At 41.9% G+C, this 13,639-nt stretch overlaps 1 protein-coding gene across 7 annotated transcripts in view; it reads right to left on the bottom strand.

Moving 5' to 3' along the window:
* Window positions 1-3,117: 3,117 nt before the first annotated feature.
* The window catches only part of LRRC6 (leucine rich repeat containing 6), a 96,718-nt gene continuing 86,196 nt past the window's right edge, over window positions 3,118-13,639 (bottom strand). For 6 of the 7 annotated variants that reach the window (XM_033202777.1, XM_033202775.1, XM_033202773.1 and 3 more), the window contains one exon: window positions 4,924-5,451. In XM_033202777.1, coding sequence (XP_033058668.1) covers window positions 5,277-5,451 — 175 coding nt within the window. In that variant the 3' untranslated portion in view covers window positions 4,924-5,276. Of the gene's footprint in view, window positions 3,753-4,923; window positions 5,452-13,639 lie in introns of those variants that run through there. The other variant, XM_033202774.1, reaches the window with a different exon arrangement.

Consider the following 13,639-nt stretch of genomic DNA (forward strand, 5'->3'; position numbering starts at 1 on the left):
GGACACTTTCAGCATTCAATTTGGAAATCTCTTTCATTAAATGCATCAAGTCAGTAGGTGCATTAAACATTTTTTTCGTGTTACCATAGGCAACAGTTACTAAATTTTCTTGTGCTACATAACGAGGACCTCCTTCCATCAGGGAAGAGCATGTTCCTTAGTTTCCTATACATCCTCACTGACAGCCTCCTGGGGCCTATCAAGTTTCCTTAATAGTCTTGTGTAGCCACAGAGATGCACTGCTCAGACCTCTTCCAGACAGAACCTGCCACAAGGAGTGCAAAGAGCCGACAACCTCAGGGGCAAGTGCCTCCCAGGTCCACTGCAGCATTTGGGCGGAGGCCCCCACACTCTTCAAGGCAGCTTCCAGTCAATAACTCAACATGGCAGGGCATCCAGGCTTGGCCATTTCTGCCCAACATGCCCGTATTCTGTGGCAGTCTTTGTGCTGGAGCTCCCCATTGGCTGAGATTCTCTCAGAGCTGCAGTTAGAGGGTCCTTCTAGCCAATCCTCCTTCCTTTTCCTTCTGCCTCATTTTACAGGTGTCAAAGTCACATCTAAGCTTGAAAGTCTTAATGCTTTCCATTTGTACTTCTGCTCCCCTTTTTCTCCTTCTTACATAGGCATTACCCCCCAGTAAATCTCTTGCAGTTCTAACTTCTTCTTGGTGTCTGTTTCCTGGAGCATCCAAACGCATCAGCCACCTCAGGGACATTCCAGCTTGACTGCTCCCTGGCCCCCAGCAATAACCATATGTCTTAGGATTTTGTTTTGGTAAAGCCCCATCTCCAGGTGCCAAATATGTTCTGATTGCTACTGCTACCAAATGAAAAATTACCTCCCAAATTTAGTAGATTAAAACCATTGTATTTTGCTCACAATTTTGTGGGTTCAATTTTGGGAAAGCTCAGCGGGACAGTTTTCACTTGGGGTCTCTCCTGCTGTTGCAGCCAGATGTTGACTAGAACTGCAGTAATGTAAAGGCTTGACTGGACTGGACATAAAAGATGGCAGACTTGTCTGTCTGGAAGTTGATGCGGTAGCCAGGAACACTGCTGAGGCTGTGATTGGAACGCCCGTGTTTGGCATTTCCAGCATGGCAGTCCCAGAGTGGTTGAACTTCTCCCATGGTGGCTGGATTCGCCCAGAGCAAGTGTCCCAAGAGAACGAACCAGAATTGGTGTGACTATGACAGCCATCTAGTGGTATGGCCGTGAAAGCCTTATGACATTATTTCTATAGGTTAGAAGCAAGTCACAAGTTTAGCCCAGATTCAAGGCAAGAGGGCGGGGACTCCACCTCTTGATGGAAGGAGTGTCCAGTAATTTGCAGATGTTTTTGGACTTTCACAGTGACAAATATGACAAAAGTAGAAGCCAACACTTAGTCCCATATATAGCCACTTAAAGGCCCTACAGGACCAGCCAGCCACCTGGTGGCAAGTTGATTACACAAGAACAATTCTATTATGGAAGAGAAAGACCCTTATTTTCACTGAAAAATGCACTTATTCTGAACATAAACCTTTCTTCCTTCCTTACAGTGCTTCTGCCAAAACCACCATCTGTGGACTTACCTAACAAATGCCGTATTCACTGTCATAGTATTTTATGGAGCGTCACTTCTAACCAAGCGACTCAATTTCCAGCAAATGAAGCATGCCAATAGAATGATGCTATAGAATTCAATGAACTTACCCGGAGCAGCTGGCCTGATAGAACAATGAAGTGGCCTTTTGAAGGTTTAATTAAAGTGCCAGCATGTGATATAATGCTTTTTGTGGATGAGGTAATGTTCCTTGGGATATAACATAGAATCTGAATCTCCATTCAATATATGGTGCTGTTTCTCTCACAGCCAAGATGCATAGATCTGGGACCAAGGGATGGGAATGAGTATGGCCCGCTTACTACTGCCCCTACTAATTAACTTGACAACATTTTACTTCCTGCCTCTGGAACTTGGGGCTCTGCTGGTTTAGAGAGATTGGTTCCAAAGGAAAGAGTGCTTTCATCAGAAAACACAACAATGCTGCCTTCTGATTGCAAGTGGAGACAAATCTAGCCATGTTGGGGTCTTTGTGCCGTGAACTAACAGACAAAGAAGGAAGTCAGTGTACTGGCTGGGTGATTTCACTCTCACAAGAAAATGAATAGCTACTGCTCACGGGCAGTAGGAGAGAAGAGGGAGGGATTTAACTGAAATGCAGATAATTCTTGGGGCATCTTTTTAGTACCTCCAGTTTTGTGGTAACAGTAAATGGAAAACTAAATAGCCCAATACAGATAGGACTGTCAGTAGCATAGAATGTGCAGGAATGAAGACTGAGTTGCCCCAAGACGTCAGGAACTACCCCGTGGAGTGGCTTGCTGAAGGAAAGGTAACATGAAATAAGTAGTGGAAGGAGAAGGTTATAAATATCAGTTACCAGCTGCAGCCACGTGATCAGCTTCAAACACAAGATCTATAGTAGTGATGGTATTTCTTCCTTGCTTTGATACGAATATATATGTGTGTAAACACACATATCCATATATAAAAATCTGTCTAGGTTTTGGAACACTCTTCCCGCAGATATCCTCCTGGTTTACTACCTGACAGCTGGATCTCCTTGGGGAAGAACCCTGCTATACTGCCAAAATTTTATTCTATAAATCTTCCTTCTAGCTTTCTGCAAAGGGAACTGCATTTACGAGGGTGACTGTGCACTGAGAGGAAAGAAACACCCAGACATTTCAGGGATTACTGGACATTGGCTCTGAAACAATGGTAATTCCTGGGGACCCAAAACAACACCGTGGACCACATATTTCCATCCACATAGAAATGTATCTATAGATGTAAATCCCTTCACTTTGTTTCTTTTTTTTTTCCATTCTAACATAGGATGTGTTAATAGTGGTTAACTTTACATCTCAATAGTTAATTCATAGGATATAAAAATGAGAGCGTGACTCCTCTAGAAGAGAAATAACCGTCAGTCATGGATGAATAAGGTCACATGTAGGACTCTGTATATCTTTTTTGGGAGAGGGATAATGTCCTCATCTGCTTGGGTTGCCACAAAAAAGTACCATAGACTGGGTACTTAAAACAACAGAAATTTATTTCTCCCAGTTCTGGAGGCCGGAAGTCCAAGATCTCCTCCTGACTTAGTACTATGTCCTCAGATGACTGAGAGAGAGTGGTCTCCAGTGTCTCTTCCTCTTTAGAACACAAATCCCATCATGAGGAACCAACCCTCCTGATACTATTTAATCCTAATTATCTCCCAAAGGCCCACCTCCAAATACCATCACACTGGGGGTTAGGACTTCCACATATGGATTTTGTGAGTACACAATTATTCAGTCCATAACAGATAGCACAGTTTTGTTTGTTTAACGGATAATTGTATTAGTTTGGTCAAAAGTATAATTTTGCTTTCTCTTTATGTGGAAGTTAAATACAGTCCTGACAAATGTACATGATTTCCAAGTTGGTAGAGTTTGAGTTCTGGTGGATTATAATATGTCAAGTTGGCTAAGGCTGGGAACCATTTTCCAGAATTTCCTTCCCTATGTGGTTCCTGGGTAGAGCTGACCATGAAGAAAGGTGTTACATTCAGTCATCTCCATCAGTTGCAGTGATGGAGAGATGCAGAGGGTCAGCCTGCTGCAGCTGACCCTGGATCTCCACCGCTGTGTGCCATCCCATCTTTCTTACTGCAGGCCTGCTGACGAAGGCTGGCTTCAAGCTCACCCACCAGGATCTTGGCCATGGACCAGAGGGGTAGCAGATAAATAGAGGCAACAATTTCAACAGCATGATAATTTCCATAGACCTCTCCACAAGCTCCCAGTCACAGTCCTACTTCAGCTTCTCAGATTCTGTGCAAGTTCTAAATTGTCTACCTGCACCAATGCTTCTTCTTCCAGTTCTCTACCTCTCCCTTCCAGAGCTTCACTACACAGCTCTTCCCACATTTTTGTCCAATTCAATATATGGTGCTGTTTCTCTCACAGCCAAGATGCATAGATCTTTTCCTATAACCAGTCCCTCATTCTCAGCACATTTTTTCTAACTGATGCATTTTGGTTATCTGCTAAACGTTAGCAGAGTCTTCCACTGGAAGCCTGTTTAATAGAGAATGGCCCTGTCTGAAAAAGCACCCATCACCCTTGATCCCCTCACTCTGACCCTCCTTTCCAGCTCTGAACACCACCTGACATAGTCTGTGTGTGTGTATTTGTCTGCTTTGTTACTACTAAATCCCTGATGAATGGAGAGGGGGCTAGCACTCAATAGTTGCTCAGTAAGTATTTGTTGAATGAATATTTGGGGAAACTGATTTAAATGCTGCTATATCATGATCAGAGTAACAGTAATTTGTCCTACAATGTATGTGAAATATTGAATTCATAATGTTCTAGATAAAGAAGAGGTAAGATATTTAAAAAGTAAAGAAGGAAATAGAGGAGGAAGAGTGGGATGGGGAGTAAAAAGGTGAAGAAAGAGAATAAGGGGAGAAAAGTAATTGGGGAGGGAGGAGAAGAGAAAGGAGAAGGGGAGGAGGAGAGAGAGGAGAAATGGAAGAAGGAGAGAGAGAAGGCTCTCAATGAATGGCTGACACTGTACTAAGTGCTTTCTGCCATTTATCTTGAGACAAACCTGTGAGGCAAGTGTTATTATTCCCAGATTATACATGAAGTCACTAAGGCTCAGAGAATTAAAGGACTTACTGAAGGTCTTTACAAAGTGATTGAGCTGAAATCCAAACACTGGGTGCCTGATTTAAAAACTCATATTCTTTCCATTATGCCATGCCACCAGAGAAAGTAGACACATCATGAGAAGGAAAATGGAAATGCTGTTTAAAATCATACTAAAGTATTCCAATTGGTCTGAAATTACAGTTTTAACTTCTAAGCTTGACCAGTTTGCTAAAGTACCAATTTAATACTCAGTCCTTTTATCTATGAATTAATACTTTGTGTAAGTAGACAATTTTGGGATTTATAATCAATATTTTTTGCAATAGTTCTATGATCTTACTAAACATTTTCAACACCAACCCTTTATTATAGGGAAATGATGAGTTATAGCATTTAAGACATACATTTTTAATTTTAAGCTAGCTTAAGGATATTACTTTGCAAAGTAAGAGTTAAAACACTGGAGTAGCAATATTGACAAATAACTCTGTGTTAATCCCAGGAATAATATGCATGCGGTCTCTACACCAACCAAAACTGGACCTGGTGGGTCTCAGCCAGTGGCAACGCAGTCAGATATTTCAAATCAGCGGAGGCACTTCAGGGTTGTCTTCAAAGGTTGGGTCTTCCTCGCTTGGTATAATTTTGGGTTCAGGTCGTCTTCTGGGTGTGTGTTTTTTCTCTTGAACTATGTTAGCCACATCAGGGAATGAGTGCTTGCTAGGGTCTACTTCTAGTTTCTCCATGTGCTTGCTTCTACAATAACAAAAAAAGACAAACAGAAACAGATACTATATCATTTAAATTTTCAAATAGATTCAACTCACCCATCCATTTATTCAGCAAACATTGGCAAGTAATGTCCCTGGAGCATAGAAAGAGAGAGAGAGAGAGAGAGAGAGAGAGAGAGAGAGAGAGAGAGAGAGAGAGGGAGAGAATGTCCCTAGCATCAAGAAGCTTAGAGCCTTGTAGATTCTGACCTGTGGAGAAGAAAAGTGCTAAAAAAAAAAAAAAAAAAAAAGTCGCTGGGCTTCTGCTAGTGCACAGGCAATTGGAGGAGATGTCACCTGTGAAACTTTACCTCCCTAAGAATTTGTATTTGATAACTGAAATGATACAGCAAGCAAAGCCCTACAGCCAAGATTAAAAACTGAATCCTTCCAGGGAGGTCTTATTCCTTAATGCAGCTCATCAGGCTTCTGAACCCTCCTGCTTCAGACAATCTAACTTGTAGGGGTTTGGCAGGGGCATCTACACAACAAGTTCAGGTGCATAGCAAAGTGCAGCCCCAGCAACCTCTCCTCCCACAAGAACCTGTGCCTTCTGCACTCACTCAGTTCTCTCGGCAATAGCAAGCATGAAACAGAAGAAGGGGCACGTCGGTTGGCCAATGTTCTCAGTATCATGGTCAGATAGAAAACTGTAGGTAATCAGGTCTCTGGACTGCATTCCCTGCAATTTTGATTCAGTAAGACTGGAGTTGGGCCTGGTAGCCTGTATTTTTATAACATTCCCCCAAATGATATTGATAATCAGCACCATTCATTCAAATGTTCATTGAACAGATACATGTTAAATATCTATGATATTCCAGGTGCTGTATAGGCACCAGGGAAACCATGGTCTCTGTGCAAATAGACATGGTTTCTGGTAATACCTAATAGCACAATGTGGCTTGAACATAGAATTTATGACACTGTCATATACCTGTTTCATTATTTGTCTGTTTTCACACAATACTTATATCTTTGATGCAGAGATTTTGTCTTTGTCATCTTTTATCTTAGGCAGATGGCTGTATTGAATAAATGTTGTTGAGTAGGTGAAAAAAACACATTATTTTTCTATTGGGGAAATAACGAAATTATATAAGAAATTATCTCTGACCTAAAGAAAATCACAGTCAGTTGCATCCAGGAGCTATAAACTGACACCTTCAGACTAAGCTCATCCAGTGAACACCCTTTGTCAGGGGAGGAAGATTCCATTTTCTTTTGAAAGTGTCAACTCTCTATTGTCTTTGCAACCATCTCCCTTCATTTCTGTAATCTGCCTAGGCCTTGAAGGCATTTGAGTTTTTGATCCTCCACACTATTTTGACTAATACACAAAGATCTGCTGAAGAAAAAATACAAAATATACAAAGAATACGAAATAGTATATTCAGAAGTCCAAACAGCATACCATAAACTCCATATGCCACAGGAAGGAGAAAAATGGAAAGGGGCTTGTGTAGCCTCTGAAGGGGTGAAAGAGGTGGGAATTCAAAGATGCCCTGAAAGATGTGAAGGAATGTGGGTGAGCAGTAAAGATAGAATTAATGCTCCAGAGAAATGAATGGTGCTGTGGGCATGTCCTGAACACGCCTTCCTCTCAGATGCCTCGGTGCCACAGTATTCACTGAACCACCTGCCTTTAAAAGAATAGAGTTTTGTGGTGTCAGCTATGATGCTGCTTATACTTTTCTGCATAGTCAGTCATCATAAGGTTGGTGGCTGACTGTGCAGAAAACAGTAAACATGGCAGACCAGAGATGACTATCTTTAGAAGGTAGGCCTGCAAGGTTGGGCATTGGCTGGTAAGCTGTTCCCTACAGCCACATGAAACTCTCCCTAAACAATAAGGGTAGCTCACTATGCCTTGCAATGTGCAATGTGTGCAGTCAATTTGGTTTATGCTTTCCTTCTGGGACTGCATAACATTGGCACCTGCTAGGCAGAGGGTGCCTACCACCAGCACCCAACAAAACCCTGAGCATTCAGTCTCTAATGAACTTCCCTGATGGACAACATTTCACATGTGTTGTTGTAACGCATTGTGAGAGGAATTAAGCATGTCTTGTGTGACTCCACAGGGAAAGGACTCTTAGAAGCTTGCACCTGGCTTTTTCTGGACTTAGTCTTTTGCTGATTTTGCCTCCCATTCTTTTGCTGCAATAAATCTTAGCCATGAGTGTCATTATATGCTGAGTCCTGTGAGGTCCTCTAATTAATCTCCGAACCTGGGGTCATCCTGGGGACCCTCCACACACTGTCTTTTGTTGAGCCCCATGCTAAGGCCTTTACTTGTGTCATCAAATCCTCAGACCCAGTGGGAGGACAAGAGGAATAGTCAGCCAAGGTCCCACAGATAAACACAGGCAGAACTAGCTGGGAACTGAATCCAACTCTCTGGTATTAACATCACCATACTGTTCCTCATAGAAAATGAGTTAGCAAACACACAGCATAAAGAGGGGTTTTCTATTCTTGACATTTGGCACAAGCTTATATCCCTCAACACAAACAGTTCTCCAGGTCAGCATGAATATTGAAACCAATTGTGTTATGACACAGTAAACCCACAACCTGCTAGGCCCTCTTTCGTCTCATTTATTTGTTGGTAATCAAGAAACAAAGTTCATTACTGCAAGTCAAGAGGCAGTAGAGCATCTAGGGTAGCTTGCAAGATCCTGGCTTCTACCTGCTAAGCTGTTGGCCCTTGTGAGTTACTCAGCCACTTTGTGCCTCAAAGACCTCATCTTTAAAATAGGGATGATGACAATGAACATAGGGCGGCTGTCAAGATCAAATGAGCTCATCCATGTAAAGGACATAGAGAAGTGCCAGAAACACAGCAGGCATTCCATAAGTGTCAGTGCCATGTAGGAAAAGGGTGGCATCAGTCAGTATGTACTAGGATGTGGGTAAGAGTTGGTAATGCAATTCATTATGCTTTTCAGCACACATCTTTTAGGTGTCCAGTGCTGTAATCAGTGCCAGGAATTTAAAGATGAGTAAGACATGGTGTGTGCCCATAATCAAATGAGGAGGACACACATATACTTGGCTATTTTGCACCAGTGTGGCAAGGGCTCTGCAAGTAGGAAAAACAAGTCAGGTTAAAGCACAAGCAGACAACATCACGAAGGCCTGGAAGGAATTACGGTAGGAATCATCGAGTAAGGGAACTTGGCACCTGGCACTGGGGTCAGGGTCGGGGTGGTATTTTCCAAGATTTTGAGGAGGAAGAACATTCCAGAGAGGTAACACTGACAACAGGTAAGAAAATATTTGTTCTGCTTACTCTTAGCCTGATATCTTCAGAGAGTGAGGTACCCAAGGTGGGGATGGGGGGAAGGAGTGGGAGTGTCTGGCCCAGTCCAGTCAGGGTAGAGCCTGGGTAAGTGAGGGAAGCTTGGATAGCTGGGTAAGGTAATCTGTTGAGGAGGCTGCCTGGAGAAGTGTTTAAGGTAAGACGCTGAAAGTCTTTGACTCTGTGGCAAGTGCTGGTGCCACAACTCTTGGGAACTGGGGCACCTCGCCCATCACATTTTTCTTTTCACTTTTAGATACTCAAGCAGTAAGGAGTGTGCTTATTTTTAGGAAAGTTAGAGATGGATTTTTCAAGTAAGGGAATGATGTTTAACAACCTGTTTATTATATTTAGTGTCATGTAAATATAGTTAGAAAACAGAACACTGACACTACTTCTTGTTACTGTCCTGCTGTCTAAGTTTCCAATTTTTCTTTAATTGCTATTTATTACAACAAGATAATTTACCTTCTCTTTCATTGGCTTCTCACAATTCATGTACCCATTCATTCAATAAGTATTTACTGAGTACCTACTATGTACCCAGGTTTGTGTGTGTCCTGGAGACTGAAAATGAAAAGCTGTCTTCCTATCCTCAATAACGTTATCACTAAGAAGATAAAATAATATTATTGTCATTAGGAAAAAGAGATGTTATATGGTCATTACTGTACTTAAAGGAGCTATATGATGTGTGCCCAAGTGAGACAATTTGACTGACCAAATTGACCGAGTTGTTTTGGTGAATTGAAAGGGATGTGTTGCTGTTTTTAATCATCTCTCAATATAAGTTGGGTGTCCCTAATCTGAAGTTTCAAAATCCAAAATGCCCCCAAATCTAAACTTTTTTGAGCACTGACATAGTGCTCAAAGGAAATGCTCAATGGAGCACTTCAGATTTTCCAGTTAGGAATGTTGAACTGGTATCATGCAAATATTCCACAATCTGAAAAAATCCAAAAAAAAAACAAGCCTGGTCCTAAGCATTTTGGATAAGGGATACTCAACCTGTATGTTCACAGTCTTATCTGATGCTCACACCATCACTGAGCGCAGATGTGGAAGAAGGGAGAGGGGCAGGGGTCCATTAGAGGCTGAAGCTGAGGGTCAGGCTCAGGATTGGGGCAAGCACAGATATTTCATTTATTATGTGGTGATTTTAATACTTTTTAAGCCTTTTTACTGAGTGCAATACATGTATAGAAAAGTGACCAAATCATAAGAGTGAAACTTTCATTAATTGAATGCACTGTGGATTAAGAAGCAGAACATTATCAGCATTCTAGGAGCTCCTACTGTGCCCTTCCAGCCATGATGCCCACACTGAAACCACCATCTTGGAGGCTACCATTTTGCCTACCAAACCTTCCTTCTCACAGAGGGTGCCAGTATGAGGATTTGCTATTTGAAACTCTAGAGTTCATCTGTGACACTCAAGGAAAGGCCAATAGAATACAAAGATGCTGACCTGGGGTCTTAACTGCTAAGCTGCCGAACCACCTACAAAAGCACCTTCTTCCAGAATAATTGTTCTTTGAGGTAATAAAACATCCTACATTTTTAAGTCCATTTTAGGTATTCTATTACTAGCAGCCAAATATATCCTGATACAAGTCAGGTCCAAATGTCATCTATCAGTACATATAGAAACATAGGGAAAAGAATGCCAACTTCTCCCTGGGAACCAGGAATCCCATAACCTAATGTGAATCTTTACATAGGTAAATTAGACCAGTTACGACTAAGTTTTTATAATTACAGTTATCATTTAGTATAGTTATTCAGTTGTACAAATAATTAATAATGATGTTAATAACAATAGCCACTGATATTGACACGGTACTTTAAAATTTTTTTTTCAGATGGAGTCCTGCTCTGTTGCCCAGGCTGGAGTGCAGTAGTGCAACCTTGGCTCACGGCAACCTCCACCTCCTGTGTTCAAGTGATCCTCCCACCTCAGACTCCCAAGTAGCTGGGGCTACAGGTGCACACCACCATGTCTGGCTAATTTTTGTATTTTTAGTAGAAATGGGGTTTTGCTGAAAGTTGGCCAGGCTGGTCTTGAACTTCTGACCTCAGGTGATCCGACTGCCTTGGCCTCCCAAAGTGCTGTGAACTCAATCACAATAGAGGATTTCAATTACTCGTGGATCTCTGGGGTCAGAAACAGTGAGCAGCTAAGCCCGGGCACTCGAGGATCACAGCAATCTCCAAAATAAAGAGAAGAGGGGCCTTTTCTCTTTTGTTTTCCCCACCTTAATGTCAGAGGACAGATGCCCATCACTGGTCTTACCCACCACCTGACCTTCAGAAATATCACCTCTAGAATCCAGTAAGAACAGCCAGAAGGCAAAATCAACAGATTTATCTTCATGGAAGTAAGCAAGAAAAAAGAAAATGTCTAAAATCAATCACTAAGTGCAAAACACATCAGAGATTCCTTCCTTTTATCAAAAAACATAAAAAAAGAACTTTTTTCTGGTTTCCTAGTAAGCTAACATATTTGGACCAAAGACTCCCACCTCCCACTGAAAACTTTCTTGAGATCATGAAAGACTTGATAAGATCACAAGGAACTACAAGGTCAGAAATCAAGGAAAGTGGGAACTCAGAAGGAGGAGCAGAGGGCTGAAGCCACCTTGCCCCGAGAGCAGTTAGGGAGCCCTTGAAGTTGTGCTTTGGTCAATCTGACCTTACGGAGTCTGAAGACAGAGGCCAAGGCCCTGAACATGCCAGGTGGGCAGTCTAATGGGACACCCTCTCCATAGTAAGGGTGCAGTGCCAAAGAGCTTCTCTTGTTTTAAGAGTGAACGATAAATAAATGCCCACTGCTCACCTCTGCAAGACACTTTGAGGAAAGCTGCTTCAGTGGGGCAGAGGAAAACTGAGTTGTCACCACAAGCTAGAAAGTTTATAGCAGTTTTTGGTTAAAAATCCTCAATCTTGAATTTAGATGAAAGTGGTTCCAAGTTGGCAGTGTTTTTCTCTGCAGCACATGCCAATGTTCCCTGGCCAAGTACCTCCCAGGCCTCTAAAGAAGCACCCTACTATTTTCCTAGGCAATGGAGTGCAAAGCAAGTTGCCTGTGCACTGGTTACCAACTTGCCGGAGTCCAGTAAAACAGAACACCCCCATACACAACAGGCTGCATGAAGCAGATTTATTACTTAGAGACAGGCAGCAGAGGACAACAGAAACCATAGGTGCATTGGGGGCTGCACCCCAAAGTTCAGGAAAGCTGCCTGGGAAGCAGATGGCATCTCTTCTGCACATGCCCCACTTGTACTACAGCACAGGGACCCCAGGAAGCAGCCCGTCCTGGATTGTAGACCCCTGGACCACATGATCACTGGGCTGAAGCATTGAAGGACATATGTTTCCGGAGTGGGGAAGGCAACTGAAACCGAACTGAGGCTATTTCAGCCAGCTCCCTCTTATCTCAAGATGTTGTATTCCCAGCACATTCCACAATTATTCTTGTGAACTACAACTAAGAAAGTAGGGGAAAGGGTTGGTACAAGGTCACTCAGAGAACTGTTCTATATGCAGTAGCTCACAGTAAAAAATAAACAACTAGGCCAGGCATAGTGGCTCATGCCTGTAATCCCAGCACTTTGGGAGGCTGAGGCGGGCGGATCACTTGAGACCAGGAGTTTGAGACCAGCCTGGCCAACATGGCAAAAACCTGTCTCTACTAAAAATACCAAAAAATTAGCTGGGCATGGTGGCATGTGCCTGTAGTCCCAGCTATTCAGGAGGCTGAGGTACAATAATCTCTTGAACCTGGAGGTGGAGGTTGCAGTGAGCCAAGATCATGCCATCGCATTCCAGCCTGGGCAACAAAGGAGAAACTCTGTCTCAAAAAAACAAATATATGAACAAAAAAAAGATGACTACTCAAGGAAAAAAAAAAACACAACAAAAAACCACAAGAACCAATAGAATTAACAAGAACAGAAATAGAAATATAAAAACTTCAGATATTGGAATATGAAAACATAAACTATAAAACCACTACAATTACTGTATTTAAATAACATATCTCAGACTTCCTAGTAAAAGATGGAAAGCTTCCCTCTGGACTCAGCAGAACAACAAAGATGCTGCCCTCACTCCACTACTCAACACTATCCTGGAGTCTTTCCCTGTGCAGTAAGGTATGAAGAGGAAATAAAAGAGATAGGGATCAATCGGAAAGCAAGCAAGCTGTCATTCTTTGCAGGCATCTAGAAAAGCTAAAAGAACACACAGATACATTAATAAAATAATGAGATCAGTAAAGTTGCTGGCTACAAAATCAAACACAAAAGTAGACTACTTAGTGGTGATGGTTGCACAACATTGTGAATATACTAAATGCCACCGAATTGTACACTTTTAAATGATTACAATGGTAAATTTGAGGTAATGTGTATTTTACCACAATGAAAAAGTAAATTGCAATCTATATACCAGCAACAGAGAAAAGAATAAAATAAATAATACATTTGTGATAGCATCAAAATATCATACACCTAAAAATTAATAAAACATTGGTATGCTTATGGAAAAGTTATAAAGACATACCAAATAAGACTGAAGAAAGGACAGAGAGATATTAATACTATAAGAACTGTTCTCCCTGAATTGATCTATGTGGTCAATACAATTTCAAAGAAAATCCCAATGCATACCTGTGTGTGTGTTTGTGTGTGAGTAAAACTTCCTCAGTTGATTCTGAAATATATATGTAAGTGCAAAGGGCTAAAATTAGCCCACTCACTCTTCAAGAAGAATAAGGTGAGAGGATACTTCCTGCCAGTTATAAAACTCATTATAAGACTATGGAAATTAAGGAAGTAGAGCAGAATAGAGACCAGAGGCAAACCAC

This window comes from Trachypithecus francoisi, unplaced genomic scaffold, assembly GCF_009764315.1.
Source record: "Trachypithecus francoisi isolate TF-2019V2 unplaced genomic scaffold, Tfra_2.0 Lachesis_group7, whole genome shotgun sequence".
In the NCBI taxonomy this organism is placed as follows: Eukaryota; Metazoa; Chordata; class Mammalia; order Primates; family Cercopithecidae; genus Trachypithecus; species Trachypithecus francoisi.